At 45.7% G+C, this 23,195-nt stretch overlaps 1 protein-coding gene and 1 long non-coding RNA gene across 14 annotated transcripts in view; both read right to left on the bottom strand.

Moving 5' to 3' along the window:
• Positions 1–16,496, bottom strand: part of NEO1 (neogenin 1) — a 186,144-nt gene extending 169,648 nt beyond the window's left edge. For 5 of the 12 annotated variants that reach the window (XM_061349932.1, XM_061349934.1, XM_061349926.1 and 2 more), the window contains exon 1: positions 16,212–16,495. In XM_061349932.1, the coding sequence (XP_061205916.1) occupies positions 16,212–16,326 (115 nt within the window). In that variant the 5' untranslated portion in view covers positions 16,327–16,495. Of the gene's footprint in view, positions 1–16,211 lie in introns of all 12 variants that reach the window. The other 7 variants (XM_061349927.1, XM_061349936.1, XM_061349930.1 and 4 more) reach the window with 3 other exon arrangements.
• Positions 16,497–18,522: 2,026 nt separating this feature from the next.
• Positions 18,523–22,993, bottom strand: LOC133210487 (uncharacterized). Of its 2 annotated transcripts, XR_009724951.1 has the most exons (4): positions 22,955–22,993; positions 22,326–22,570; positions 21,056–22,186; positions 18,523–19,383 (listed from the first exon to the last, which is right to left on the bottom strand). It is a non-coding gene; the product is annotated as an uncharacterized LOC133210487 (long non-coding RNA). The 2 variants fall into 2 exon arrangements; XR_009724950.1 differs by having other exon boundaries at positions 22,326–22,987.
• Positions 22,994–23,195: the final 202 nt, after the last annotated feature.

Here is a 23,195-nt window from a genome sequence, read left to right as displayed (position 1 = left end):
TTCTGCTGCTTTTCAAGTGATTTATTCTCTTCAGAAGGAAAATTAGGTCTTATTTTGATCAAATATTTAGGACCTTTCAGACATTAAAAGCCACAGATTACAAAGAAGGAAGGACAAAACAGTAAAGTAAGATTAAAACTGAAGATAAGCCACTAATATTGAAGCAAGGAACGAACAAACAACTAGCAAAACAGGATTCAAAGGACTAAAAGGCTTATCTGCCTTCCTTGCAACGTCTGGCTCCTTACTGCTAAACAACTACTGCGAAGATCTGAACCACACAGGAGCTGATGAAAGGGGTCTGAATATAGGTCAGCAACAGGCTTTTGGACCCAGCCACGGACACTAATTAGATCACTTTCAGTTATTAAAACCAGAGAAATGAAAATCCCTCCAAACACAGGGTTTGCCCATCAGAACACTTGGAGTTTTCTCTAATTGTCAGTGGCCTCTGCTTTCAAAGCAGCTGGTTGCTGCCCCAGCTCTCAAACCACCACCAGAACACACAAAACACACCGGTGACCACACTAAGGGGGAACCTCCAGCAAACAGAACACAGAGCAGTATCTGCAGCAACGCACAAAGACCGGGGGAGGGGGTCTTTAAATAAGGTTTCAAGATCTAAAAGATTCCTTAGTTTTCCTAGGAGAACACTGACTGGTTTGTGCGACACTGCCAAAACCCACAAGGCCAAGAAAAAAAAGCCCAAGCCCCTGACTTTTTTTTTGCCCCCTGAAGCACACAGTATAGCTCAGTTCATACAGGGCTCCTTGTACCAGCTTGTTTCTGCCTTCTCTTCTGCGGAACAAGCCTTTATGTCTCCATAGTGGAAAAACCCACTGGTTTATATCCTTCTGGAGATGTATGCAGCCAATTAAACTGTAAAATAATACCTGTTTCAAAGTCTAACTCAAAGGAACGATACATTCCTGGCCTGGGCCCCGAGCCAAGGAGGTCACCTTACACCCTACAGTCACGTGGGAACACTCAGATTCTGGAGTTTCCTATTTTGATTGCCATATAAAGTAAAAGTGGAGGCTGAAAGGCTGAAAGATTGTGCATGCTTTGCACACAAATTGTGCTTGTTTCTCAAGTGATAATGTTCATATGCTGAGGAACAAGAAAAGACAGTGCAAGAGTTCATAGTGATTGCAAGCCATTCAGAAAGGCTCTGGAAAGTGACAATTTTTAGTCATGAATAACCTATTATGTGACCAGACTATATGCATAAGAATGGAATAATCTGCACGAAACAACAGCGAAACACCACATTACAATAAAACCCACTTGTCAAAGGGACAAGCCAAGGAGATTTATTTCCATGACAGCTGTTACGAGAAGACTGACACATTTTAGTTTAATTTCTAGTTCTCTTCAAAATAAACAGCACACATGCAAAGTGCCTCCTGCCACTAACAACAGCTCCCAGGGACAGGGCACATGCAGGGGAGCACAGCACCCAACCAACTGCCAGTGCAGTCCCACGTCTCCAGAATGCCTTTAAATTCATCAACCAAAGCATGTAAAGATGGACAGGAAAAACACACTATGAAAGGTAGCAAAAGCCTGCTGAAGAAAACAAGGGCACACAAGGATCAATTTGCCAGTGTGACCAAGTGTCATCAGCCCCACCATCAAGTCCTGGCCATAGCTGAATGAGGTTGTACTGGAGCCCTGATGGCAGCCCCTGCTTCCACTGGCACTACTTGTGTCAGATCCCTACAGACAACATTCAACAACTACACCTTTACACAATGTTTGAAGAACTCAACAGTGCCCCAGATAACTTCCATATTTTGGAAAGGAAGCAAGCAGTGTGGCTTAAACAGCAAGACCTAGCTGCTGCTCCCAACACACACCTCCATTCCCAGCCTTATGGAACGGTGCAACCAAGGAATCTGCTCAGCGCCTTTTCTCCCACCCTTTATCAGAACAGCAATCGCATTTTAACAACTTAAGCTGTGCTGTTCTGCCCTCTAAGCTCTGGCCAGTGAGAGCCAGCAGCCTCCCAGCACCCTGGGCCCCATGCACACATGCCCTCCCAGGAAACCTTGATTTCCTTTGGAAGATCACCTCCGAGAGCATAAGGGTTTCATACTTGCTGAGGCCCCAAAGGTGAGTTTGCCTGTACTGCTCAACAGCCAGACACAAGGCCACTTTGTATTAAGTAGATCTTTGTGCTACCATCATGCTTTATATCCACATTTACATGTGCATGCACGGCACCCTCAACCTCAGACCAGTGCAGATTAAAAAAGCATCCTAAAGTTCTCATGCCACGTTGATTTTTGGATGGACACTCCAAGTCCATTCTCCAAAACCAATACTTACATATTTTTGTGACATCTGTCTGATAGAAGTTGTTGTGCCCAATTCACAGGCTGTATTCTGAATTAGTGAACGTAGTTACAGTGCTTCCTCTGGAGGTTTCAAGACACAAGCAGCTAGCTGGGCTGCATTCCCACAAACAGCTCCAGTTTAATATGTTAAGAACTATTGCTTAACCCACATGAAAAACTCCTGCAATGACTATATACATTTAATAAGTTTAATTACTTTGTCAGACCCATACCACACCACAGACCTAATATGCACATAGAGGACACTTCTCTACCCATTTCTTACAATGTCCCAAGAACCCAGGAAAGCCAGAGACAAATGAGAAGTATTAAGATCAATTTTTGGCACAAAAAAAAAATTCTGTATATTGATTAGCTCCTCAGAAAGTAGCTTTCATAGAATGGATTGACTTAACATTGGCATCATTAACATCTATCAATGAGATTCATAACATTTTTCAAGCAAAGGATACATCAAAGGGCTACAACATTGACTAATGTGTGGATAAACACCATCAAGAATGCACAGCTACATTTCCACCTAACTTGCCCATAGCCCTGTATTTCATAATGTTCCAAAATAATGTTTTAACTATTTAACCTCGGACATCAGAACAGCAAATCTGCAGGTTTCAGTCATGTGTGAAATCAATTGTGTTGACAGAAATACAATTTGAGGCTATTTACTTCTTAGAGGCTTTTCTGCATTTGTCTTTAGGTTAATGAAATTCACTTAGCAATATATACATATATATATACATAGGTTATTTATCATTTCTTGCCAAGAAGTAAACTCAGGAGCTGGATCTCTGTATAAATCTACAAGGCAGCCTTTCACCATGAAAATGTTCCCAGTGCAAGTGTGAATGAAGAACAATAACCCCCTAGAAAAGCTGCCACAACACATTAGGAAAAGCTTTGTCTTTGACAGCCATCACGTTGGCAGGAGCAGTTTAAGCTCTCCGTCTTTCCAGAATTTATCACTGCTAAAAATGGTTATCACTTTGTTACAGCCATGAACCAAAGCTGGTACCAGAGGCATGGCGGGGCAGGAGTCGCTTCAGGTAGTGGTTAGATGTAATGCTGGTCCTCAGTGCGCACAGGTACAGAAAGGCGTTTCATTTCTCAAACAAATAAAGCCGTGTAAACTCGGCCTTCATCTCCACCACAAGCCGAGGGTGCTGTGCTTTGTGTAAGTTACTCCTCACCGCGGGAAAGAGAAATCTGCTGGGCTCTAGCCGCTTCTTTCTCGATGCAGGGCAGTGCAGCAGCCTCTCCCCAGTCACAGCTCAATTCTTGCTGCTGCTGCTGGCTAACGGCTTTTCCAGCCCCCTGCTGCGGCCTCAGACATTCCTCTGCTCTGTCAAGCAATGAAAATATCAGCAACAGGATTACAGCAAGCCTCGGAGAGAAAGGCTGGCTCTCTAACATCCAAAGCCTCGGAAGGACACCTTTTGGGGCTCACAGTACTGGTGCTGACTCTAAACTACAGCCATTACTGGCTTTTTCTCTTTTGTGTGAGCTTCAGAGAAATTAAGACCTCTAAAAATTCTGTGCTACTTCTACAGCATTAAAAGGCCTCACATTCCCACAGGATGCAGCCAAAGTTTGTATGTGCTCCTTCAGCAAGGCAGACTGCTCTTGCACTAATACAGACTATGAAAAGAAAGAGAACAAACAAGCAAAATTAGAAAGCAAGGCTTCCCTTCCTATTCCGAATCTTGCTGCAGGCACAGCCGGCGACTCCATTGTTCTTCTATTCAGCCTCATACCGGAGTGGTCAAGGGTTAAAGTGGTTTAAAGAAAAGCCTTAAGAAAGGAACAACATTTTTCCTACAAGGAGGAACAAGAGGAACACTTGAGAGAGGCTCCGAGCACCATGCTAATTGAAAGAAAACAATCCCGAGGAAGGAGGCCCTCTCACCAGCGTTCAGGTTTGGATTTTACATTCACCTCCTTAGCCAAGGCAATGTATCTAAATAAAACTACTCTGTCACAGTTTGGCTTCCAGGCCACATTATGGTAGGAAGAGTCTCATCATTATACTCCTGTTCACATATTTCAAAACCCTTTCAATGCTTACTTGAAAAGCTAATTGTTGGCAGCTAGGAGGAGTGCCAATGCTGTCCTCTGCAGTGCTCTCCCCAGGCCTCAGGAGCCCATTCACCTGGCAGCTCCAATCCCCTCACAGAGCCCCATGGCTTCGCAGCGAGCCATAAAGCAAATACAACCATCTCCTCCAAAACCAAACCGTATCTCCGGGACTTCAACAAGTGAAATCCCACGACTACAAAGGAGGCACACTTTTGTATGCTGCGTTAGCATTAAAGATGCACAAATTGTAAGCTTTTGAGAATGTAGATAAAGAGCTCAGTTTGCAAATCCAGTGAAGGAGGAATAAACACCTCACCCACATAAAATCCAAAGCTCAGCATGATGTGTTACTCATTCCCACTCCAATTTGCACAGAAAAGAGGGAGATACTAGAAGATCTGTCAAATTCTTGTCCTACCATCATCTAACAGGGGTTGTTAACTACAAGCCTCGCATACATTTTCCTAATTGTTGAGTCTTGTGGATGACACAAACCAGGTTATGTCCGTGTTCTGGAAACGTAGTCTGACGATCTTTATTCTTGTACACCAAAAATCATGAAGCAACTTCCAAAGGATCTTATGGGATATCACAGCCATGCTCAAAAATACCTCCAGATTAGCAAGAGAGTTCCTCAGAATTTCACAAGCTCAATTTAAAATGACTGCTCTATCAACGAGAGCAGGTTAGACTCTCCATGGTAGCTCTGATTTCATTTTCGGTCAAGTATAGTTGGATAATGAATGATGTCAGATGTCACAAACTGTTCTAAACAGACTCCCACAATAAACATTTTTACTGTTTTCAGGAAAGCAAAGTTTGAAGGCGCAAAGCCATGTAACACAGTAATTAAATCAGGGCCAGTGCTGGCTTTACAGAGGCAAAAAAGTTAGACATAGAGATAACAAAGCTACTTATCACAGAAACACATTTCTAATCCTATCAAGAAGCTGTGAAACCCAGCTAGCAGTGAATGCGGAAGCAGGAGCTGGGAAAGTGCACTACAGAGTTTACACCAAGCCAAGGGCTGGGAGGAGCTAACCTAGAGAAACAGCAGCCACCTCCCCCAGCACAGTTTAGTAAAGCAACAACTCCACATCAATGTGTACCAGCAATACTGCGCACCTCATGCCTTTGGGGGAAGTTACGAACTTCAGCTTTCTGGTACACCAAATCACCTGTAAATGCAATGTTGTCCAGTTGCTTTTTTCCTGCATCCAGAGCCTGTTAAGGAAGGGAATACTCAGAGACTACATTTATGAGCTATTTTTGCCAAGTCTTGACATCATGTTAATCTGGTTTCAAGCCATGCATGTGCTTATTGGTATACTGAAACACGAACCAATTGCAATTACAAAATTAGAGGGTTTGGCTTTTTTAAAGTTGATTTTTGCCCAACTGGTCTAATCCAAGCTCCTGCTTTCATTTTCGCTTGCCGTGAGCAGCAATGCACCTGCAGAGGACATCAGTTACCTTCTTCTCTCGGTCTTTCCCCTACATGCGAATTGAAAGACTCGAGAACACATTTTTTGTCCTAAAAACGTTTAGGTAATGCCACCTCAAAATGAAATTGCTTCTACACAGACACCACTGTTATAGCCTTGGAAAAGTATATAAGCAAGTATAGAGCAAGCATGGGTGCTTCCGATTCAAACTGCTGTTAAGAGACTGCATAAATGTAACAGTCATCATAAAAGGTAGAAGAACAAATTAAATGTGCATCTGCTTTTACAGTGATACCCAGATTACCACTTGGTCAACATCCAAACCCCCCTCCATCATCTTTTAGAAGGAATTTTCCAAATGATGAAGCAAAAGGTGCTTGTGTTACCAGAATTCCCAAACATCACCTAGAAAACCTGTAACAGCTTCCACAACCACAAAACCCACACAGCACTAACAACAGGAATAGTTTTGCTTACTTGCAGAGAATAGGCAATAATTTCCCATTCGCACAGCACCTCTGGAAGCCCTGAATGAGGATTTAGTCCTGTTTCTGAAACCACTAACAAGAATGTTACAAGAACAACCGACACAGCAACACCACTAAGGACGCTTTCCTGGGCACTGGGGTACAGACTATTGTCACATCCTGCCATTGCCTCTCAGGTGTTTCGAGCAACAACATGATCTCTACCCTTCAGTGTTCCACACATCTGTGGTAACAGGTAATGCTGGACAATAACCATTCACCTGTGAAAAAGGAATTGCGATGCATGCATAAACCTCTCCCCAGTTGAAACCAAAGTCTACCATCTTTTCTGACACTACCAGACAACGTTAAACCTGTCTGAACTCCAAGTGCATTTCATACTAAAGCCATTTCTTGATTTTGTTCTGAGAGAAGAGTCACACAGCTTTTAAAAAGCACACAAATTGCCCATCTTTCGGCTAATGAAACAAGCCATCAACTCAACCTACCATCCACTTCCCCTTCTTGATACAACTGACATGCAACAAGACAGCACAGAATACAAGAAACTAGATGCTGGTGGCACAGGTAGTTCACCAAATGTGTTGTGATTTGAGGTTGAGATCAGAAATTAAATCCAGCTGCTTTGTATCCCAAGGGAATCATGCAGTGAGTCCAGCTTTGCATTTGGTCACAATCCAACAGGGCACTTGATCCCACCAGTAGCTGTGAGGCAGAACCTACAAAGGCCAGTTCTGATTTTGGTTTTGTTTTTTTATCACCCCATCACACCCCCTCCTCCACTCACCTTAACCAACAGCCCTCAGCGTGCAGGGTAAGAATGACACAGTTACTCACATTACGGCAGCTAAACTAGATTTAAACAAACAATAGGCTCCACATGTTAATCTGTAATCATAACAGAAACAATAAGTCTTTCAAAGCCTTCTGCATAAACAGGACTGGTTCGTTCACAGGCTTAAACTTGGGAAAAACATTTCTTTAAGGTTATCACAAGACAGAAATAAAGGCAAAAATCTGTTTCTTACAGGTCATTTTAGTTTGAATAAATAAGCAAAGGACATCCTAGAAAATGTTATGGTAAGATAATAATGCCTATGCCTGACAAATGTGAATGCAAAGATGAAGCTCCAAAGCATCAGCTCAGCCTCTGCTACGGAGTCATGACCAGTGGTGCCTCCACAGCAAGTTCCATGGAGAACAAAAGGGGACAGATCAAAATGCATGTGTCAACTTTCAGCAACCGTAACACCGGCTTTTTTCCTTTAGAATGACTTCTGCAGTAAAATGAAAAGCTGATAACAGTAAATAAAACAACCAGAAAAGAGTACTTTAGAAAAATAACACTTTAGATTTAGGGCAGATATGGCTGTCACCATGAGCACAAGATCCTCCAGTCGAGCTGAACCAGAAACAGCTTTTAACTAGCACTACCTAGAAGGGAGAATATAACAGATCCTGCTTTGGATGCATTTGATGACTGGGTTCTTGTCCTTCCATGTTCAGAAACTGCCTTCTCCCTCCCAAAAAGACTCAAATTTTAAATATGCAAACCTCTATTCACATGCTGTGGTGTTACCTTGCAGATTCCGACTCCTTATTCAAGGCTAGGCCAACAATATTTACATCACCTATGAGGAGTACCACTTGTCTATACTCAAAGATGACAAATTGAGAGGTGAAGAACACTGATTTACACTCAGTAAACCTGTTTGGTAGTTTTAAAATACCTACCCTTGTGGAAAAGAAATGCAAGATGAAACTTGCAGCTTTATTCCCACTTTGGAACCAGTCAAACAAATGAGATTTCGGGAGGGGGGGTAGGGAAAAGGTAGCAAACCAGAAGTCATTAAAACTAAATTGAGAATTCATTACTAAACTAAAAATGATTTTTTTACAAAGCATTTTAGTAGCAAATTCTTTTTATAAAAAAATAATGAATGCTTTCTGACTGAATTTTAGTCTATAGATCTGAAACCAGTATGCTGTAAGACACAAGGCTTATTTCATTCACAGTACTTCTCATGTTCAAACACTGAGGCAATCTCTACCCCTCATCAGAAAAGGCAGCCTCCTTCCCCACATGCTCACATCACCCTCTCCCTTCTGCTAACACAAGTTCTCAGGCAGGCACATGGTGCAGCAGAGTAGGGAACCCATCCAATTCTCTACGTCCTCCACAAATGCTTGTGAAAGCAAATGGAAGGGCATAGTATGGAGGTCCTCCTCCTTTTAATGGCACTGCCAGCTTGAAATGCTGGAACTAAGCACATGAAAACAGGATTAACATTTGGCAAGGACTCCCTATCTGCTGTGCTTCCTATCTGCCCAACCACATTTCTAATAAAGGATTCACAAACTGATAACAAAATACCTGGATTTTCTGCAACCAGAGCACTCACAGCCCAGCACTGAAAATCCCAATTCCAGCTGCACAGGCGCATATGACAAACTGTTCAGGTGTCCCACCACATTGAAACACATTTCTGATGCAGTTTTCCATTATTTCCAGTTCCCTTACACGGTACTTCCTTCTCAGTTTTCAAACAGGAACATATGGCTTTACCAATTCCTTTCAGAAAGATTTCATCCTGTTAATTCCCAGCTTTCCTCTCTGCTATCTACAACACTGCAACAGCCAGCGGTTTCAAGCAAGTATTCTTTTTTCTAACCAGTGTGACAGTAACCACTTAAAATTTAGAAGGCAAGCTATACTCTGCTCCTCAATACATGCGCAAGAGGCTTTAAAAGTCATGACAGGTCTAATGACTTCAACAACTTTTGGCAGCCTGTTCTACTTTTAGAAGGGATATGCCAACGCCTCTATTTGTGGCTCTAGCCCATCTCGATACAGTTACATTATAAGGTTTCACTACGGTGCAGTGTTAAGAAGAGATGTTCAGGTTCATTAAGTACAGAGGGAAACTGAGAAAGGTGAAGTTTATACAGAAGGACTTGACTCTACTTCGGCCCAAGCAGAAGCAAGCTGCTGGGCCATTACACTGAAAACCGAGCTGAAAAAGGAGCTGGAAGTTGCCTCTGAGTGCTGCAGCCTGTTAGTGATGTCAGTAGCACCAGGGTGTTGCATGCAGAACATCAAATAGATGGAAGCTGTAGAAAAGCACAATGTCTGTTCAAAACTACATGAAGTCTAACTTAAATAGTTCAGTAGGAAAGAAACACCAGTTAAGCCTATATTGTTAGAAACCTCAAACTGCAGAGTACCATACACATAGTAGCAGCACTGCATTTTTCACCTCTAGGTCACCACCACCATTAGACACATGTCAAAAGGGTTAAAAGCACATCAAAGAAGATAAATTTATCAAAGTATAATAATAATAATACTAATGGAAGACAACTGTGCTGGCTACTGACAGATGCTTTGACCCAGTGTCACAAAATGTGACAGCTTCAAGGCATGTAAAAAAAGACATCAAATAAAACAAAGGTAAAATATGAAAAGCCCACAAATACGTAAGGACAGAGCTAGAATCAAAACCCCTCAGAAGTTGTCCTTGCTTCTAAGCCAAAGAGAAAGATAAAATAAAAAAAACATAAATAGGTGGCAAAGTTCAACAGAGTCACATGGATCAAGCAGAAATACAACCTCACTGGAACCCAAAAGTATATAAAGTACATTGGCGGCTAGAAAACTAGGAGAGATTAAGCAAAACTTTAAGTGGAAAGTGAAAAAGCCCAGCAAATACATGCAGTCGGGGGGGGGGTGTGGGGGGTGTGTGTGTGTTAAAAAAAAAACCAACAGAAGCACAGCAAGATCCACAGGTAACAATTAAAACTTACCTATTTTAACTACAAAGCGCAGTAGCACATTAAAGTGGTGGGCAATTTAACCACAGAACAGGTTTTCCACTTTTAAAAGACCTCGGGACTAAACAATATGATGTGAGAATACCAAAAATTATTGAGCTTCTATGAGATACAAAGTAACTAAACTGTTGAAATTCATACTATAAAAAGAAGTCATTCACATGAGCCAACACCTATCCAGTGCACCAAGAAAAACACGTCAAGAGATTAAAACGTGCAAATGAAGAAATTCAGCCTAAGCAGAGCATCTGAGTTGCTTCTGTGGTAACCAGTACCGAGCCAGCTGCTCTAACTACTCAACAGCAGAGAAGATTCACTGCTAATGTATGCGGAAGGATGTGTTTTGAAGGGAAAAACTGCTAACATGCAATTCAGCTTTTCTTGATCAACTTACCAACTCAAGACAAGGTTTTACTGAACTCTATCAAAACTAAATTGCAAGAGGAATAAGAAAAATAAAACCTTAACATCATAGAGTATCCATAGGTTCCTTCCTAAAAAAGCCATGCTCGGCCCTGGTCACATCACAACAGCAAACCCATAGCTGAACTGAGAAAGCCCAAAGACTGGCAGTAAGAATCAGCAAACATCATAAAAGAAAGCACAAGTCTGTATTTGGAGCCCAGCGAGCTCCCGAGCTGGAGAGCCCCTTCAGAACAGTGCCCTGAGGGATTCAGCTGTGCCTGTCTTCCTACTAACACATCCAATCCCTTTCAGGTATCCCAAAAGATCCAGAAGCCAGGAGCAGGGTGATACTGGCCAGTCACAGTGTAAAAATATAAACTCCTTTTGCTCTGTAGCAATTTACTTCTTAATCCGATTGTTAAAGGGGCATTGAATAGTTTTCATTAAAATCAAATATTGAATCACTTTCTACACAACTCAAGCATCTCGTGATTGTTGCATACTCCAGGGAATAACACAAACTCCAGGAAAGTTCAGCAGCAGAACACTCCTAATTCCTCAATTCCTTCACTCCCTTCGGTAAGGGCAGCTTAAATATATATATATTTATATATATATATAAAGCTATTTTAATTGATGCAAAAAGATCTTCTCATTAATTGATAGTCTGCTTATTTTGTAAAATTAAGATATTCTCTTCAGGATAAATACTAAGTGGTAAAAAAGCCATTTAAAATTAAAGTACCTAATAGACCATAATAGACCATCTAAAGCCTGGCTTTCAGTTTTCCTAAAGAACTCTGCAACGACACGCATACAAATTGTGTTTATCTATTTATATGGAATTAATCAGGATTACCCCTTTCATCTTGGCAATTTAACTGGAGAACTAGATCAATAGCATCCAATCAGTAAAATATGACTGTTGTTTCCACAACGCTGATACATTTTCTCTATTAAGAACTGTTTTGCCTTTCTTTTTTAGCTCAGCAGCCTTAGAGCATTACATTTAACTGTTTGAGGCACACAGTGCAGCATGCTCAGCTCAAGTGGCACCCTCTGAATATCCGGGCCAGCACCCCTCCACCCAGCACCCAGGCTGAGCAAACACATACCACTGCCTCAGCTGCCGGTTCCCAGCACTGCACTAAGACTTGAGGGGTTGAACACCCAGTTCTTAACATTCATATGGAAACACATAAACCTATTCTGTAACCAGCACTGAAGTTGAACGCATGAGAACCTGCAATCTTGGCCCTACAACCAGCTGAATTCTAATACTGCAGGCACCCTGCAAACTAGCTAAGCAGAAGTGGAGCAAAGCCTCCCATCAACTGACATCTTGACAGCAGTGCAGATTCCTCATGGGAATTGAGCATTATTTAGTTATCAACATGAATTTCAGTTATACCTCCTCAAAGACAATGCGATGTGAAACTTTAAGCATCCCACATATAGCAAAACTGTGTGTTTAGCCAAGGTAGCTACAAACATATTGTCCTATATTTATACACAAAATTATTTCCATGCCAAACTAGCGATGGTACAAAAACCTGCTTTCAAGCCTTGTATCACATGCAGGCTGATGCTGCACAAGGTAAAAGATTTTATAACTTGGAAGTAGAAGTTAAGAAACACCTCACATTGCTCTTTGTGTGGCCTTCTTAAATTCCCCCTCCATTTCCATGCTCACTTACCACCCTTCTCCTCTTGGTGAGGCACCAAAGTTCAGTTCAGTACCTACAGAGTTGTCCAGTTTCTCTGACAATCTTTGGCCAGTGTTAATGCTTTGTCAAACACAAGGACATTTTAACATCAGGAGTAACCAGATACTCTTATTTACATCAACAAAAATTGATTGTGTGCGATTTCCTTACTTAAATCACACTGATAATTTAGCAGGAGATAACTAAGCCAAGTGATGACAGTATTAGTTCACTGGTTTTCACTGCGGTAAGTATTAGGCACTGGTGTGTACACACACCTTGCAACTGTGTGCAATTAACATTTAAATTGGTAGTTTATTAGGACGGCTTCATAAGCAAGTCAAATCATTCTCTTAAACAACTCACACTGCAAAAGCCACCTTGGCACTTACAGCCAGGGATAAGCAGCAAAGCAGCACCACAGCCTCAGCAAAAAGCATCTCAAGCCAAGGATTATTAGAACAATATTTATTCACCCTTGCAAGAAACATGCTCCAACATCAGACCTTTCCACTGCTGCCTATTATACGTGCCAGAAGCAGTGGTGTTGGGCTCTGTACAGCACAGGAGCTCTAAGTGGTCAAATTGCTTTTACCAGATCATACACGAGGCTGACATATCCCAGATTTATACGAAACGGGGACATCAACTGGAGACCTGTATTTAAGCGACTTGGGATGTAACCAAGACCTGAATATTTCTAATCTATACTTACCTTGTGATATATTTAGAAATAATCAAGAAGTACACACAAAACAGAAACAAATTATGACTTATGTTTCTAAGGAACCCAGACAATCTATGCTCCCATTTTCTTTACTTCTCACACTTCAGAAGCAGCATCAAAGGGGGAATGGCTTGAACCTGCCCGAGGGGAGACTGAGCTGAGCTCTTAGGCAGAAGCTCTTCCCTGTGAGGGTGCTGAGGCGCTGGCACAGGGTGCCCAGAGAAGCTGTGGCTGCCCCATCCCTGGCAGTGTTCAAGGCCAGGTTGGACACAGGGGCTTGGAGCAAGCTGCTCCAGTGGAAGGTGTCCCTGCTCGTGGCAGGGGTTGGATGGATGAGCTTTCAGGTCCCTTCCAACCCAAACCAGTCTGGGATTCCATGATAGAGCAGCACACACTGCACCAATGATCTGTAATCATGTGGCTAAACACACCTGTGCAGTTCTGAGTCTCACACAGCTTTCATGCCCAGTTTCTAATTACATTTGATCATGAACTTCCAAAACTGCCAGTTTATCCTTTAACACCAAAATACATGTTGATTCCAAGGACTTCACAAATACCAGGGAGAGACAGAACAAAACTCCTGCTTCTGAACAATCTACCTTGCAATCTTAATGGTGTGCATAGGTTATCACAGCTTTCCTATCAAAAATTAAAAGGGGACACCAACTTCAATCTTATACTTAATAATGCAAAACTGTATAGATCAAAGTTCTGTTAATCTCAAGTGAGTTTTGAACAGTTACAGGAAGCAGGTTGTAGCTTAATCTGGTCCTTCTCTACTACCGATTTTCTTGGGTTTATTCCCTTAGCTAAGTGAAATGTTGTCCCCATTCTAACATCAGTAACTCATTTTGCCTTATTTGCAAAGCAACCAATCAGTCTAGAAAACGCACTGGCATTTACACACAAAAATAAATGAGGTTAAACACTTTTTTCCCAAAAAAATAATTCAGCTGCTCTCTTTTCTTCTTCAGAGAGCAATGACTGGTTATTTATAGATGGAATCAAATGTCCCCCAAACATACACAGCTACACAGAGGGAATATAGGCTTCCAAATCTATCATTTCTGCTCATTTAGGTCACCTTCACCAACACCAAAATTGACATTTTTTTTCTTCTTGGCATTAAAAAACCCTACAATTCCAGACATAGCAAGCAGCAGAGCAGTCTGGACAGTCAGAGACACAAGTCATGCAGCTCAACTCCAGCTGGACCTAGACACTAGGAGCTCCTCTGCCTCTCCAGCCCTTCACACCAACCGAACAAGCCTCTTCTGAGCGCGTTACAGAGATCAAGCTCCATACATGACATGGGACAGAAGCCAGCACTGTCACACTTGAATCTCGAACACAAAGAGAATAGCAAAGTATCTGTACTACACTCCCTCCTCAAAAAGCAAAGAAGGACTTGAGTGTCCCTCTCCCACCTGCCAAATATGAAAGTATGTGGAACATCTTCCAATTAAGAAAAAACAGGAATATTCAGGTGGAAAACAGTACAAATGCAAATGGAATTCATCACTATGCATGAAGGATCTTATCCTCATTAAGACTACCAATCAAGAAAGCCTCTCCCTCTAAACAACTGGTAACAACACCCTCAGGGTGAGGGAAAGCCTGGCATCTGGTCCTCACCAGAGAAGAAACAGGGCAAGACCCACTGCCATGGCACAAAACAGAAAGAGGAGAGAGCAGGAATTCACCAACTCAGACTTCCAAGGCCTCCATAAGGAAGCTTCCGAATTCCCCCTCTGATAAACAGTCACCTTCAACAAAGGTTTTATGTCCCATATTTCAGCATATGACTTCCCCTTTGCTGACTTAATTCCCACATTTAACTTCAACAGCTAGAACCTCACCTACCAATGTGAATTCCTCAACCATAAAGCATTTTTTAACGTAGCAAAGAGCAATCAACCCAACAATAACTACAGCAAGCTCTCCACAGAGCAGCAAGTACTGAAAAAGATCTCACACATCAAGAAGTAACCTACCTATTACACACATACAGTAGATCCTTGAGCCCAAGTACAATACTTTCCAAAATACAAAAGCATAACTGCTTCAGACCTGGAATCTGCAAAGCCTGTACAGTGTTAACAGAATAAATCCATCCCCTGTCAACAGGAGTCAGCGTACCTGGCTGCATCAGCAGTATTCCTAGGTGAGGACTACCACAGACATTACTGTGTGATTTGGAACAAGACAATTACACTATTTAATAGCAGAGTTTAACCAGTCTCACTTCTCCACGAAGCTTAAAACCACTCATTTAAGCAGCATCTTCCAAATCCCGCTTCAACGAGCTTGCTTTTTAACTATCAAGATGCAACCTACAGGGGAGGATCTGAAAAGAAAGCCTATCATTCAGCATTCAAGAGCAGGTTTTCTTTTAAGCTCTCTACTAGTTTGTTGCTGACAAAGGGAAAAAATAAAAAGTTACTTTTCAAAGACAGTATTTCGCCAAACGAGCAGACAACACCACTGCAAACCTGGGGAAGCTTCCATGGTTTAACAGCCTTTTACAAGAGCCTGTTCAGAAAGCCTCCTCATGCACACACCGTGCTTCATTCACCTGGATGAGATTACGTTTTCCGTAGCCTATGAAGAACCAGGATTCAATAACGGATCGTTAGAGGTAACAATGGTAAAAGGTGTGAGAACGGCAGCGGCTGAACCGCTGCCAGACCGCTCATTTCTGGGCTATTGCGGCGCAGTTTCCAGTTAAGTTCCGCTCTCTCCACAGGTTGCCTGACACCTCCTCTCCGGTAAAGGGTCCCTACCGGTTCCACTAACACCGGCCGGGTGCTCCGAGCCCAGAAGGAGCCCGCTGGAGCTCGCACTCGTCCCAGGTGCGCTCCCGCCCGCAGACGCGGGCACAGCACGGAGCGCAGGTGACTCGCTCCCGCGTTCACGCTGCGGTAACCGGGTTCAGGTGCCTCCCGCTCCGCGCCAGGCGGCGGCGGTGACCGCCCGCTTGCGGAGGCAGCAGTGGCCTCTGCTGGTGCGCGCACCGCGCCGAGCCGAGCCCACACCGTCCGACCGCAGCCCCCCGCCGCCGGGACCCGCTCAGACCGGCACCGCCCCCCCCTCCCACCACCATCGCGACGGCTCGCACCCCCTCAGCGCCCCCTTCCCCGCCACCACTGACAGGGTCTCGCCCAGCCCCTCACCTGTGAGGAGGCTCTGGGAGCCGCTCCGAGCGGCGGCGCCGGCCGGGTCCGGCTGCCCGAGGAGAAGGGCGATCCAGAGGGAGCCGAGGAGCCGCCGGGCTCTCCCCGCCGCCATCGCTCCGCTCCCCGCGCCCGGCAGCCGGGCACCCAGCGGCAGCCCCTCCCCCGGGGGGGGCTCCTCCTGCCTGCTCCGCCGGCCGGGGCGCGCTCCTCCGCCGAGCCCCTGCGGCACTCCCGAGGCGGCGGCGCTAGGCCGGGCGGCGGGGCTCCCTCAGCCGCCGCGCTGAGCAGCGGGGCCCGGCGCGGAGCAGTCAGTCCATGGCGGGCCGGTCCCAGCGCCTCGCTCCGCCGCCGCCGCCTCACACGGAGCCTGAGGGGCGCCCGCCGCGCGCCCCGCCCCTCACCGCCTCCCGCCCACACCCCCCGCCCCGCCCCGACCCGCCGTGCGCATGCGCCTCGCCGCTCCCCTCCCCCCCCACCCCCACGCGCGCGCCGCTCCCGCCGCCGACCCTCGCGCCAGGTGTGCGCGCGCGCGCGCCCGCCGGTGACACCAGCGCGCATGCGCGGAGGGGGGGGCGGGAGCCGCCGCTGAGGAGCGGGACCCTTCCCTCAGCCCCTGAGGGGGGCTCCGGGGGGGAGCTCCGCGGGGCTGGGTCCGTGCCCGTGTCGCGGCGCTCCCGGCGGCGATGCGGGGCAGCCCGCAGTGCCATGAACGCGTGTTCTCCCCGCGTAGCCGGAGCCTTGGGCACATCCGCAGGTGCGGCCGCCCATGGGAACGCGCGGGTCTGGCGGGCGCAGCGGGGCTCGCTGGGCCGTGCGGTGCTGGGGTCCGGCGGCGATCGGGCCTCCGGAGCTGCCGAGAACAGGGAAACCTCACTGCCCCCGTGAAAATAACCTGCGGGACCTCGTTTGGTGGGGGGGGGGGGGAGAGATCCCCGCTGCTCCGCGCTGACTGCGGCCTTCACGACCAGTGTGTTTCTCAACAAGCCAGAGGCTAAATACCTGTGAGGAAAAGACCAAACGTACTTCGAAAAGGCAAATGAAATGTTTCCATCCTCCTGGGGGTAATTCGTTTTACACAGCATTTGGCATTCAAGTCCAGGTCGTCTGAATGCTGCAGCATCACCAGCCGGGTTCACTCTTGCTGCTGGGTGCTGTATCCTGACAGAGGACACAGTAACGGCTATAAACGCACATTCCTCCTTCATTAATCATGTGAAGTGTACCCTGATATTTTTCCATCTCAGCTTGTTGCCCACTAAATTACATTGTTACAATGTGCCCGCTATCCTCACTCATTTTATTATTGACTAATTGAATTGTCTCTTTCCAGTACATTAATTACATAGGACTCCAGAAGCGGTAACCATGAGATAAGTGAACCCCTGGGGCACTGCAGGAGGTGAAACACGGGTCCATCCACCCAAAATGGGTGTTTGTGTTGCAGAATGGTTTAAAACTAGTTTAAAATCACTTGTTTCAGAAAAGGGCCTCTGCCCTGGTAGTGAGACTCCTGCTAAGGCAGCAAGGAATGATTTCAGGGACATTCACTTTGCTGTGCTCCGTGCCTGTGGCGACAGAGTCCTGCTTGGTGCAGATGCCTATTCCCATGAAATTACCCTTGATCCAGTGGGATTTGCACATTTGTTTATTTGGAGGCTCTGCAGCGAGGCAGACGCTGACACATTCTGCAGGGCACCAAACGCAGGTGTGTGTGCACAGACACCGCCACACGCGGGACTGATGCACCATCACCATGAGCCCAAGCTCGCAGCCCATACAGGTGTCTGGAGTGCTTCTCATGGTGAAACCTCATTATTCTGTAGTTCTGCTGTCAGGAAACAGGGGTTTTGTCCTCCACTAAAAATACCCCGGAGCGTTTTCTCAAGGATGAGTAATTACCTCCTCAGAAGGATGTTTGGGTTTCGCTGTATTATGCTTGCCGAGCTCCGCGGATATCTGATATGCCAGAAGGATTACCAGGAAAGAACTGTAATTTATACAGAAAGTGGAAGCACTGATTAAAAGGCAGGGCTGGTGGCATAACTCCTATTAAAGCTGGTTAGCAATTCCCACCATAAAATCCTACCTTCAGTCACTGTTAATAGTGCCAGACTAACCACTGTGTTGAAATTTAAGCATCTTAAATCCACCCCTCGGGTTAAATTATAAACGTTTCTTCTTTCATTCCTTCTGTTGGGGATCTTGGATTCTGAAAACAAGGTCATTTTGTGAGAGGTGTTCCCTCAAAATCCACCATGGAAAACCCGCCTGAGGATCCTCTCTGTGCTCAGTGGGGGGGTTACCAGCACATCACAGCCCAAGGCTGCAGGAGTCGGAGCTGGACCTGCAGTTCCAGTTCCCAACTGCTCCGGACCATGCCAAGTCTCGGAAGGCAGGAAGGGCAAGCAAGGAACCCGTCCTTCCAGTCCTCTTGGGAAACACTGAGCAGAAAGCTCCCTGAAGAACATGGGATGGGGACAAGAACTGGCTCCGGGACAAGTAAGTTGGCAGGCACAAAGGGCCTGGAGAAAGACAGGTTCTCCACAGCAGTGAAGGGAAACAGGGAGTTGGAAGGGGAAACTGGGTCTGCCTGGAGGGAGGGATAAAGCAAAGCCCACATGCAAGAGTCTGGAAGCCAACCTTCTGTGGGAGAAGACTTGAAAACAGACTGGGAATGAGAGAAAACAGCCAGGAGAAGGATGTGCAGCCCAGGTGGAGCAGGAGTTATCTGTTTTCTGGCTACGGGCTGAAGGAGAACTTGCTGGGCAAAAGGGATCAGGCAGGAGAGCTGGAGCAGGGCGAGGGAGGAGGATGTGGGACCCTGAGGGGGTGCGTGGGATGCAGCAAGGGTACCAAGAAAAGGGAATTCTGTAGAGGTAGTGATGTAGAAATGGGAACATTTCAGGGACAGACTGAACTGGGACAGGCTGAGGAAAGGAAGCAGAGCAAAAAGCTGAGGATTTAGGAACGGGAATGAAGACCACCTGGAAAACTCCCATGTCTCTACTGGCAGCAAGTGTCTGAAATACACTGAGAACATACCTCATCCTCTCCAAGTGCTGGACCTCATACAAGCTATTCTGTTGCTCATACAGGATAAGTTTCCATGCTGCTGCTGGCCTGCATCAATGGCAACACAGGATTAAATTGCTGGGGTTTTTGGTTACCTCTAAATGGGGGAGAAATACACATGTATTAAACCAACAGTAATTAGGCTGCAAAGTAGAACACTCCCAAGTTACGAAGTGACCAGAATAAAGGCTGCCAGTGCTCAGACACCGAACCAAGGTCAGGGTAAGTGCCTGAGCAACTTCCACTTCATGCACTCTAAAACCAAGATGTAGGTATTTCCTGTACCCTGTGAGGAACTGCGGGGAAGGCGAGTGCAGCGCTGCATCGAGGTGGGTGGGTGCCTGCTGCTCCGGGAGGTGCCTTCAGCCTCAGAGCTCCTGCAGGATGCACAGCACAGGGCTCAAACCAGAGGCTTGACAGGGCTGCACTAATTGTGCAGGCTTCACTTCCTAGGTGCCTGGTTTGACATTTTGAAGTCTGATTTGCAGAAGTGAAGAGCACTTGCAGATACATCTGCAGTGAATGAGAATTTATTCAATTTTGACTAAATCAGATGCTTTGCCGTGTTATATTTTCTGACAAAACCAGGCCATGAGTATTTCTAATTGGACAGCTAAAATTAAAAGATACATTTTTTAGTATTCTGCCTGTATGCCTGAGTTCCTCATCTGTAAAATAACGCTCACACCAGTTCTCAACAACAGTACTGAGAAAATGAATAGGAGTTTGTGAAGCACTCGGATACCATAGTGACAAGTACCATGGAAAAACCCAGGAGGAAATGAATAAATCTGCCTTCAGAACAATATTTGACTAGTGTGCAGTAAATAAAGCACGGGCCACACAGTGAATAGTGAGGAGAAAATACAATTAGTACAGTCTGTTGTGTACAACGAGGGAGGCCGGGAACAGCGTGTGATCTGATTACAATTAAGTAGTGGATCATGATGCAAATGCACAAAGGGGACAAATTAATGTCGGCACTTCTAAACTTTTCCATTCTTGATTTAAACAAAACTAGCAAGTTTTAGGCTGCAAATGTGTGATATACAGGTACAAATCATTCCCTCACCCTTTAATAGTCAGAGATACTCTATTTACCTCGTCTACCCCAGCCACTGTTCGGTGGGAAAAGTGGTTTTCTCCTCTTGCAGATCTCTCAGCCTTACAGCTAGGATTTAATGCTGTCATTCACACGATAACATCCTGCAGTTCTCAGGTCAACATTTACCTTCTTTGGGAGTGTGTGCACGGTCATTGCATGGACAAACGGTATTTCCCAGAGAGGGATGCAGAGAAAGACCTTAATGATGGCAACTAAAGTTTTGTCTTGTGCTTGAGGTGCTTTGTATTTCAAACCAGCTATTGGGTTTGGTGCAGTTCTTATGGAACAATGACAGCTTCACTGATCTGCTGTGACTCCTCTGTCCCGAGGCTAGAACTGACTCCTGCTGAGATTTGGAGCCGCTTCAGAGCTGCTGTAAATTGCATGGGATTATCTGTTGCCCACAAGAAGGGTGATGAAATTAGGATCCAATTGTTCAGTGGTGCTCTGGTTATGGCCAATTTTCTGATCACAATTTCTCTGTTGCTTAGCGGGATGCAAGGTGACACTGAATCATTGCACCAATTTATTGTTATCCAGAGGATTTTCCATTGCTGGGCATCCTCTAGCAGCTGGTTAAGGCAGGTTTGGGATAAGAAGGGGCTGCAGCACAAATAAAGACCCGGCTCATTAAACTGAAGAGTTACAGCTGTGAGATACTCACCTTCAGTTTAACCTGCTGAGCTGCCTCCTTTGTGTGTGAGGCACCAGCTACATCCACTGACAACTCCTGGCAGTGATGACCTCTCTGAGGGTTCCTGCCTAGGTCTCCATGCCAATTCCAGCACCATAGTGCCAGGAAGGTGCACTTCTTTCATTGTTCAGGAGGGACTAGATTCCCCTTTTACCATTCATTTTTCACATTTATTGCTCACAGCTGAGGTTTTGAAACTGCTCTAAGGTTAAAAATCACCCTCCTGACTCTGCAGAGCAAATCCTAGGTTAGTGGGCCGCTTGCCAGGAATCCTCTAATCCCAGTGCATATTCACGGCATTCCCGATGTCAACAGATAAACAATTGCAACTCCTCAGCAGAGTCAGGGAGAGTCATAGACAGAGCCAGACCTTCCAATAACTAAGGTTAGTTCCCTGGCAAGTTTGAGAGCAAGAAGGAGCTCCTTGGCTTGAGTCAGCGGTGAAGAGAGTCTGAAACACGAGCAGAGCAGTTGGTGTGAAATGCTTTTAAAGGCTTCAGTTGCTGAGCAGAGGGAGCTGTTGAGGTCTAATCCAGTGTTTGTTTATTTAGGGATTTCAGGTGTAGATAGAGGGAACCTAGAATCCAAAAGGCAGGGATTACTGCATCCAATCCACACTCGAAAGGAAAAGAATAATTTAATTGTTATCAGCATGTGCATAACAACGTGGGCTATGGCTGTCTGGGCATTCAGGAGAGAAATGCAGGTAACCCCAAGGGGAAAGCCGGATGTTATTGCAGTCAATCGGATTTTTCCATCCATGAAACCAGTGTGAGATTTCATCTCTGGAAGCCTGTCATGGGATGACACTGTGCCACAGGCATTCACATTGTTATCAGTGGCACTTAGTTTGGTATTTTTCTCTGTTTTGGTGGCTGTCATATTGCCTTTGTTCTCAGATGAGATCATTACTGGAGACAAACTGATAATGGAGTCTCCACTCCTCTTCCCCACCTTCAATGCCCTCACTTTTCCAGTGTCCCACTTCTCACTGGGGCACTGTAACCCATCTTTGGCTGCAAGACTTTGTTGCATATCCAGTAAGAGATGAGGCAGATGGTCCATGCCCTCTCGTGTGAAGAGGATCAGCCTCTTCTACAGCTTAAAAAACACATAAGCCAAATGAGGATTCCAGGTGGTGTTTATCCCAAAGCACTTCCAACAATCCCACAGGAATGTTAATTACTGACACCAACAATCTTGTTCTCATTCATATAATGGGAGTGCCTAAAGGTCTTACCTGAGGTTGGGTCCTACTGTATTAGACACAGTAGGATCACACACTAAAGCAAGTCCTTTCCCCAGAGAAGGTCAGCCTGGCAGGAAGGCTGAAGGAGATCAGAAGCAGGGAGAGGTGGTGTGAGTCACCGAAGGGAGCACAGCAGGTCCACACTTCACATCTCCTGAGTCCAGCAGCTGCACTGCTGTGTAAACACTACCCCATTTGCTCCTGGTGCCAGTGCCAGGCAAGGCAGGGAAAGGAGACTGCAGTGGTGTGAGGGCAATTCCAAACGGAGAGGAGAAAGGCTAAAAACGAGGAAGAGAACTGACAGGACACAGAAACAGTCATTGCTTCTGGGCTTGGGGAATCAAGGAAACAATCTCAGACCAGCAACAGAGGATGCCTGGAAAATATATAGCCCATTGCTCCTGGTTATCCCAGCACACTTTAGAGATACCAGTTAAACCTGCCCTCTGCCCAGCATGGCAGGTCACTAGCACAGCCCTGTCACTTTGGGTTTTGATTCCCTGACAGGCACAGCTGATGTCCTGGGTCACATGGCTGGAATCCTTCATTTCCCCTGTTCTTGGCACAGTTGCTCCCTGCTTCACTTCTCCCCACATGCAGCCCGTACCCCCTGCACTCACACAACACGAGAGGCTAAGGCATGCGTCCCGGTGGCTTCCTGCTGCCGTCTCTCCCAGCTCTGGAAGCCATCCACTGCTCAGGGGGCTCATCATCTGCACCGGCGGAGTCCTGCGAGTGGGAAGACAAAGCCACATTACAAATGGAGCAAGCCTCATGCATCAAATTGAGACTAGACAGATCCCACTGTTGGGTCAGCATCTACAACTCCCACGAGTGCCCATTGCTGTTGCTGGTCAGTCA

The sequence above is a fragment of the Neopsephotus bourkii genome, unplaced genomic scaffold (assembly GCF_033783945.1).
Source record: "Neopsephotus bourkii isolate Nb327-2 ecotype Australia unplaced genomic scaffold, CSIRO-AGI_Nbou_v1 NB_463, whole genome shotgun sequence".
Lineage (NCBI taxonomy): Eukaryota > Metazoa > Chordata > Aves > Psittaciformes > Psittacidae > Neopsephotus > Neopsephotus bourkii.
Note: the sequence above shows the minus strand (reverse complement) of the source record. Positions and strands in the feature narration are given on the sequence as shown.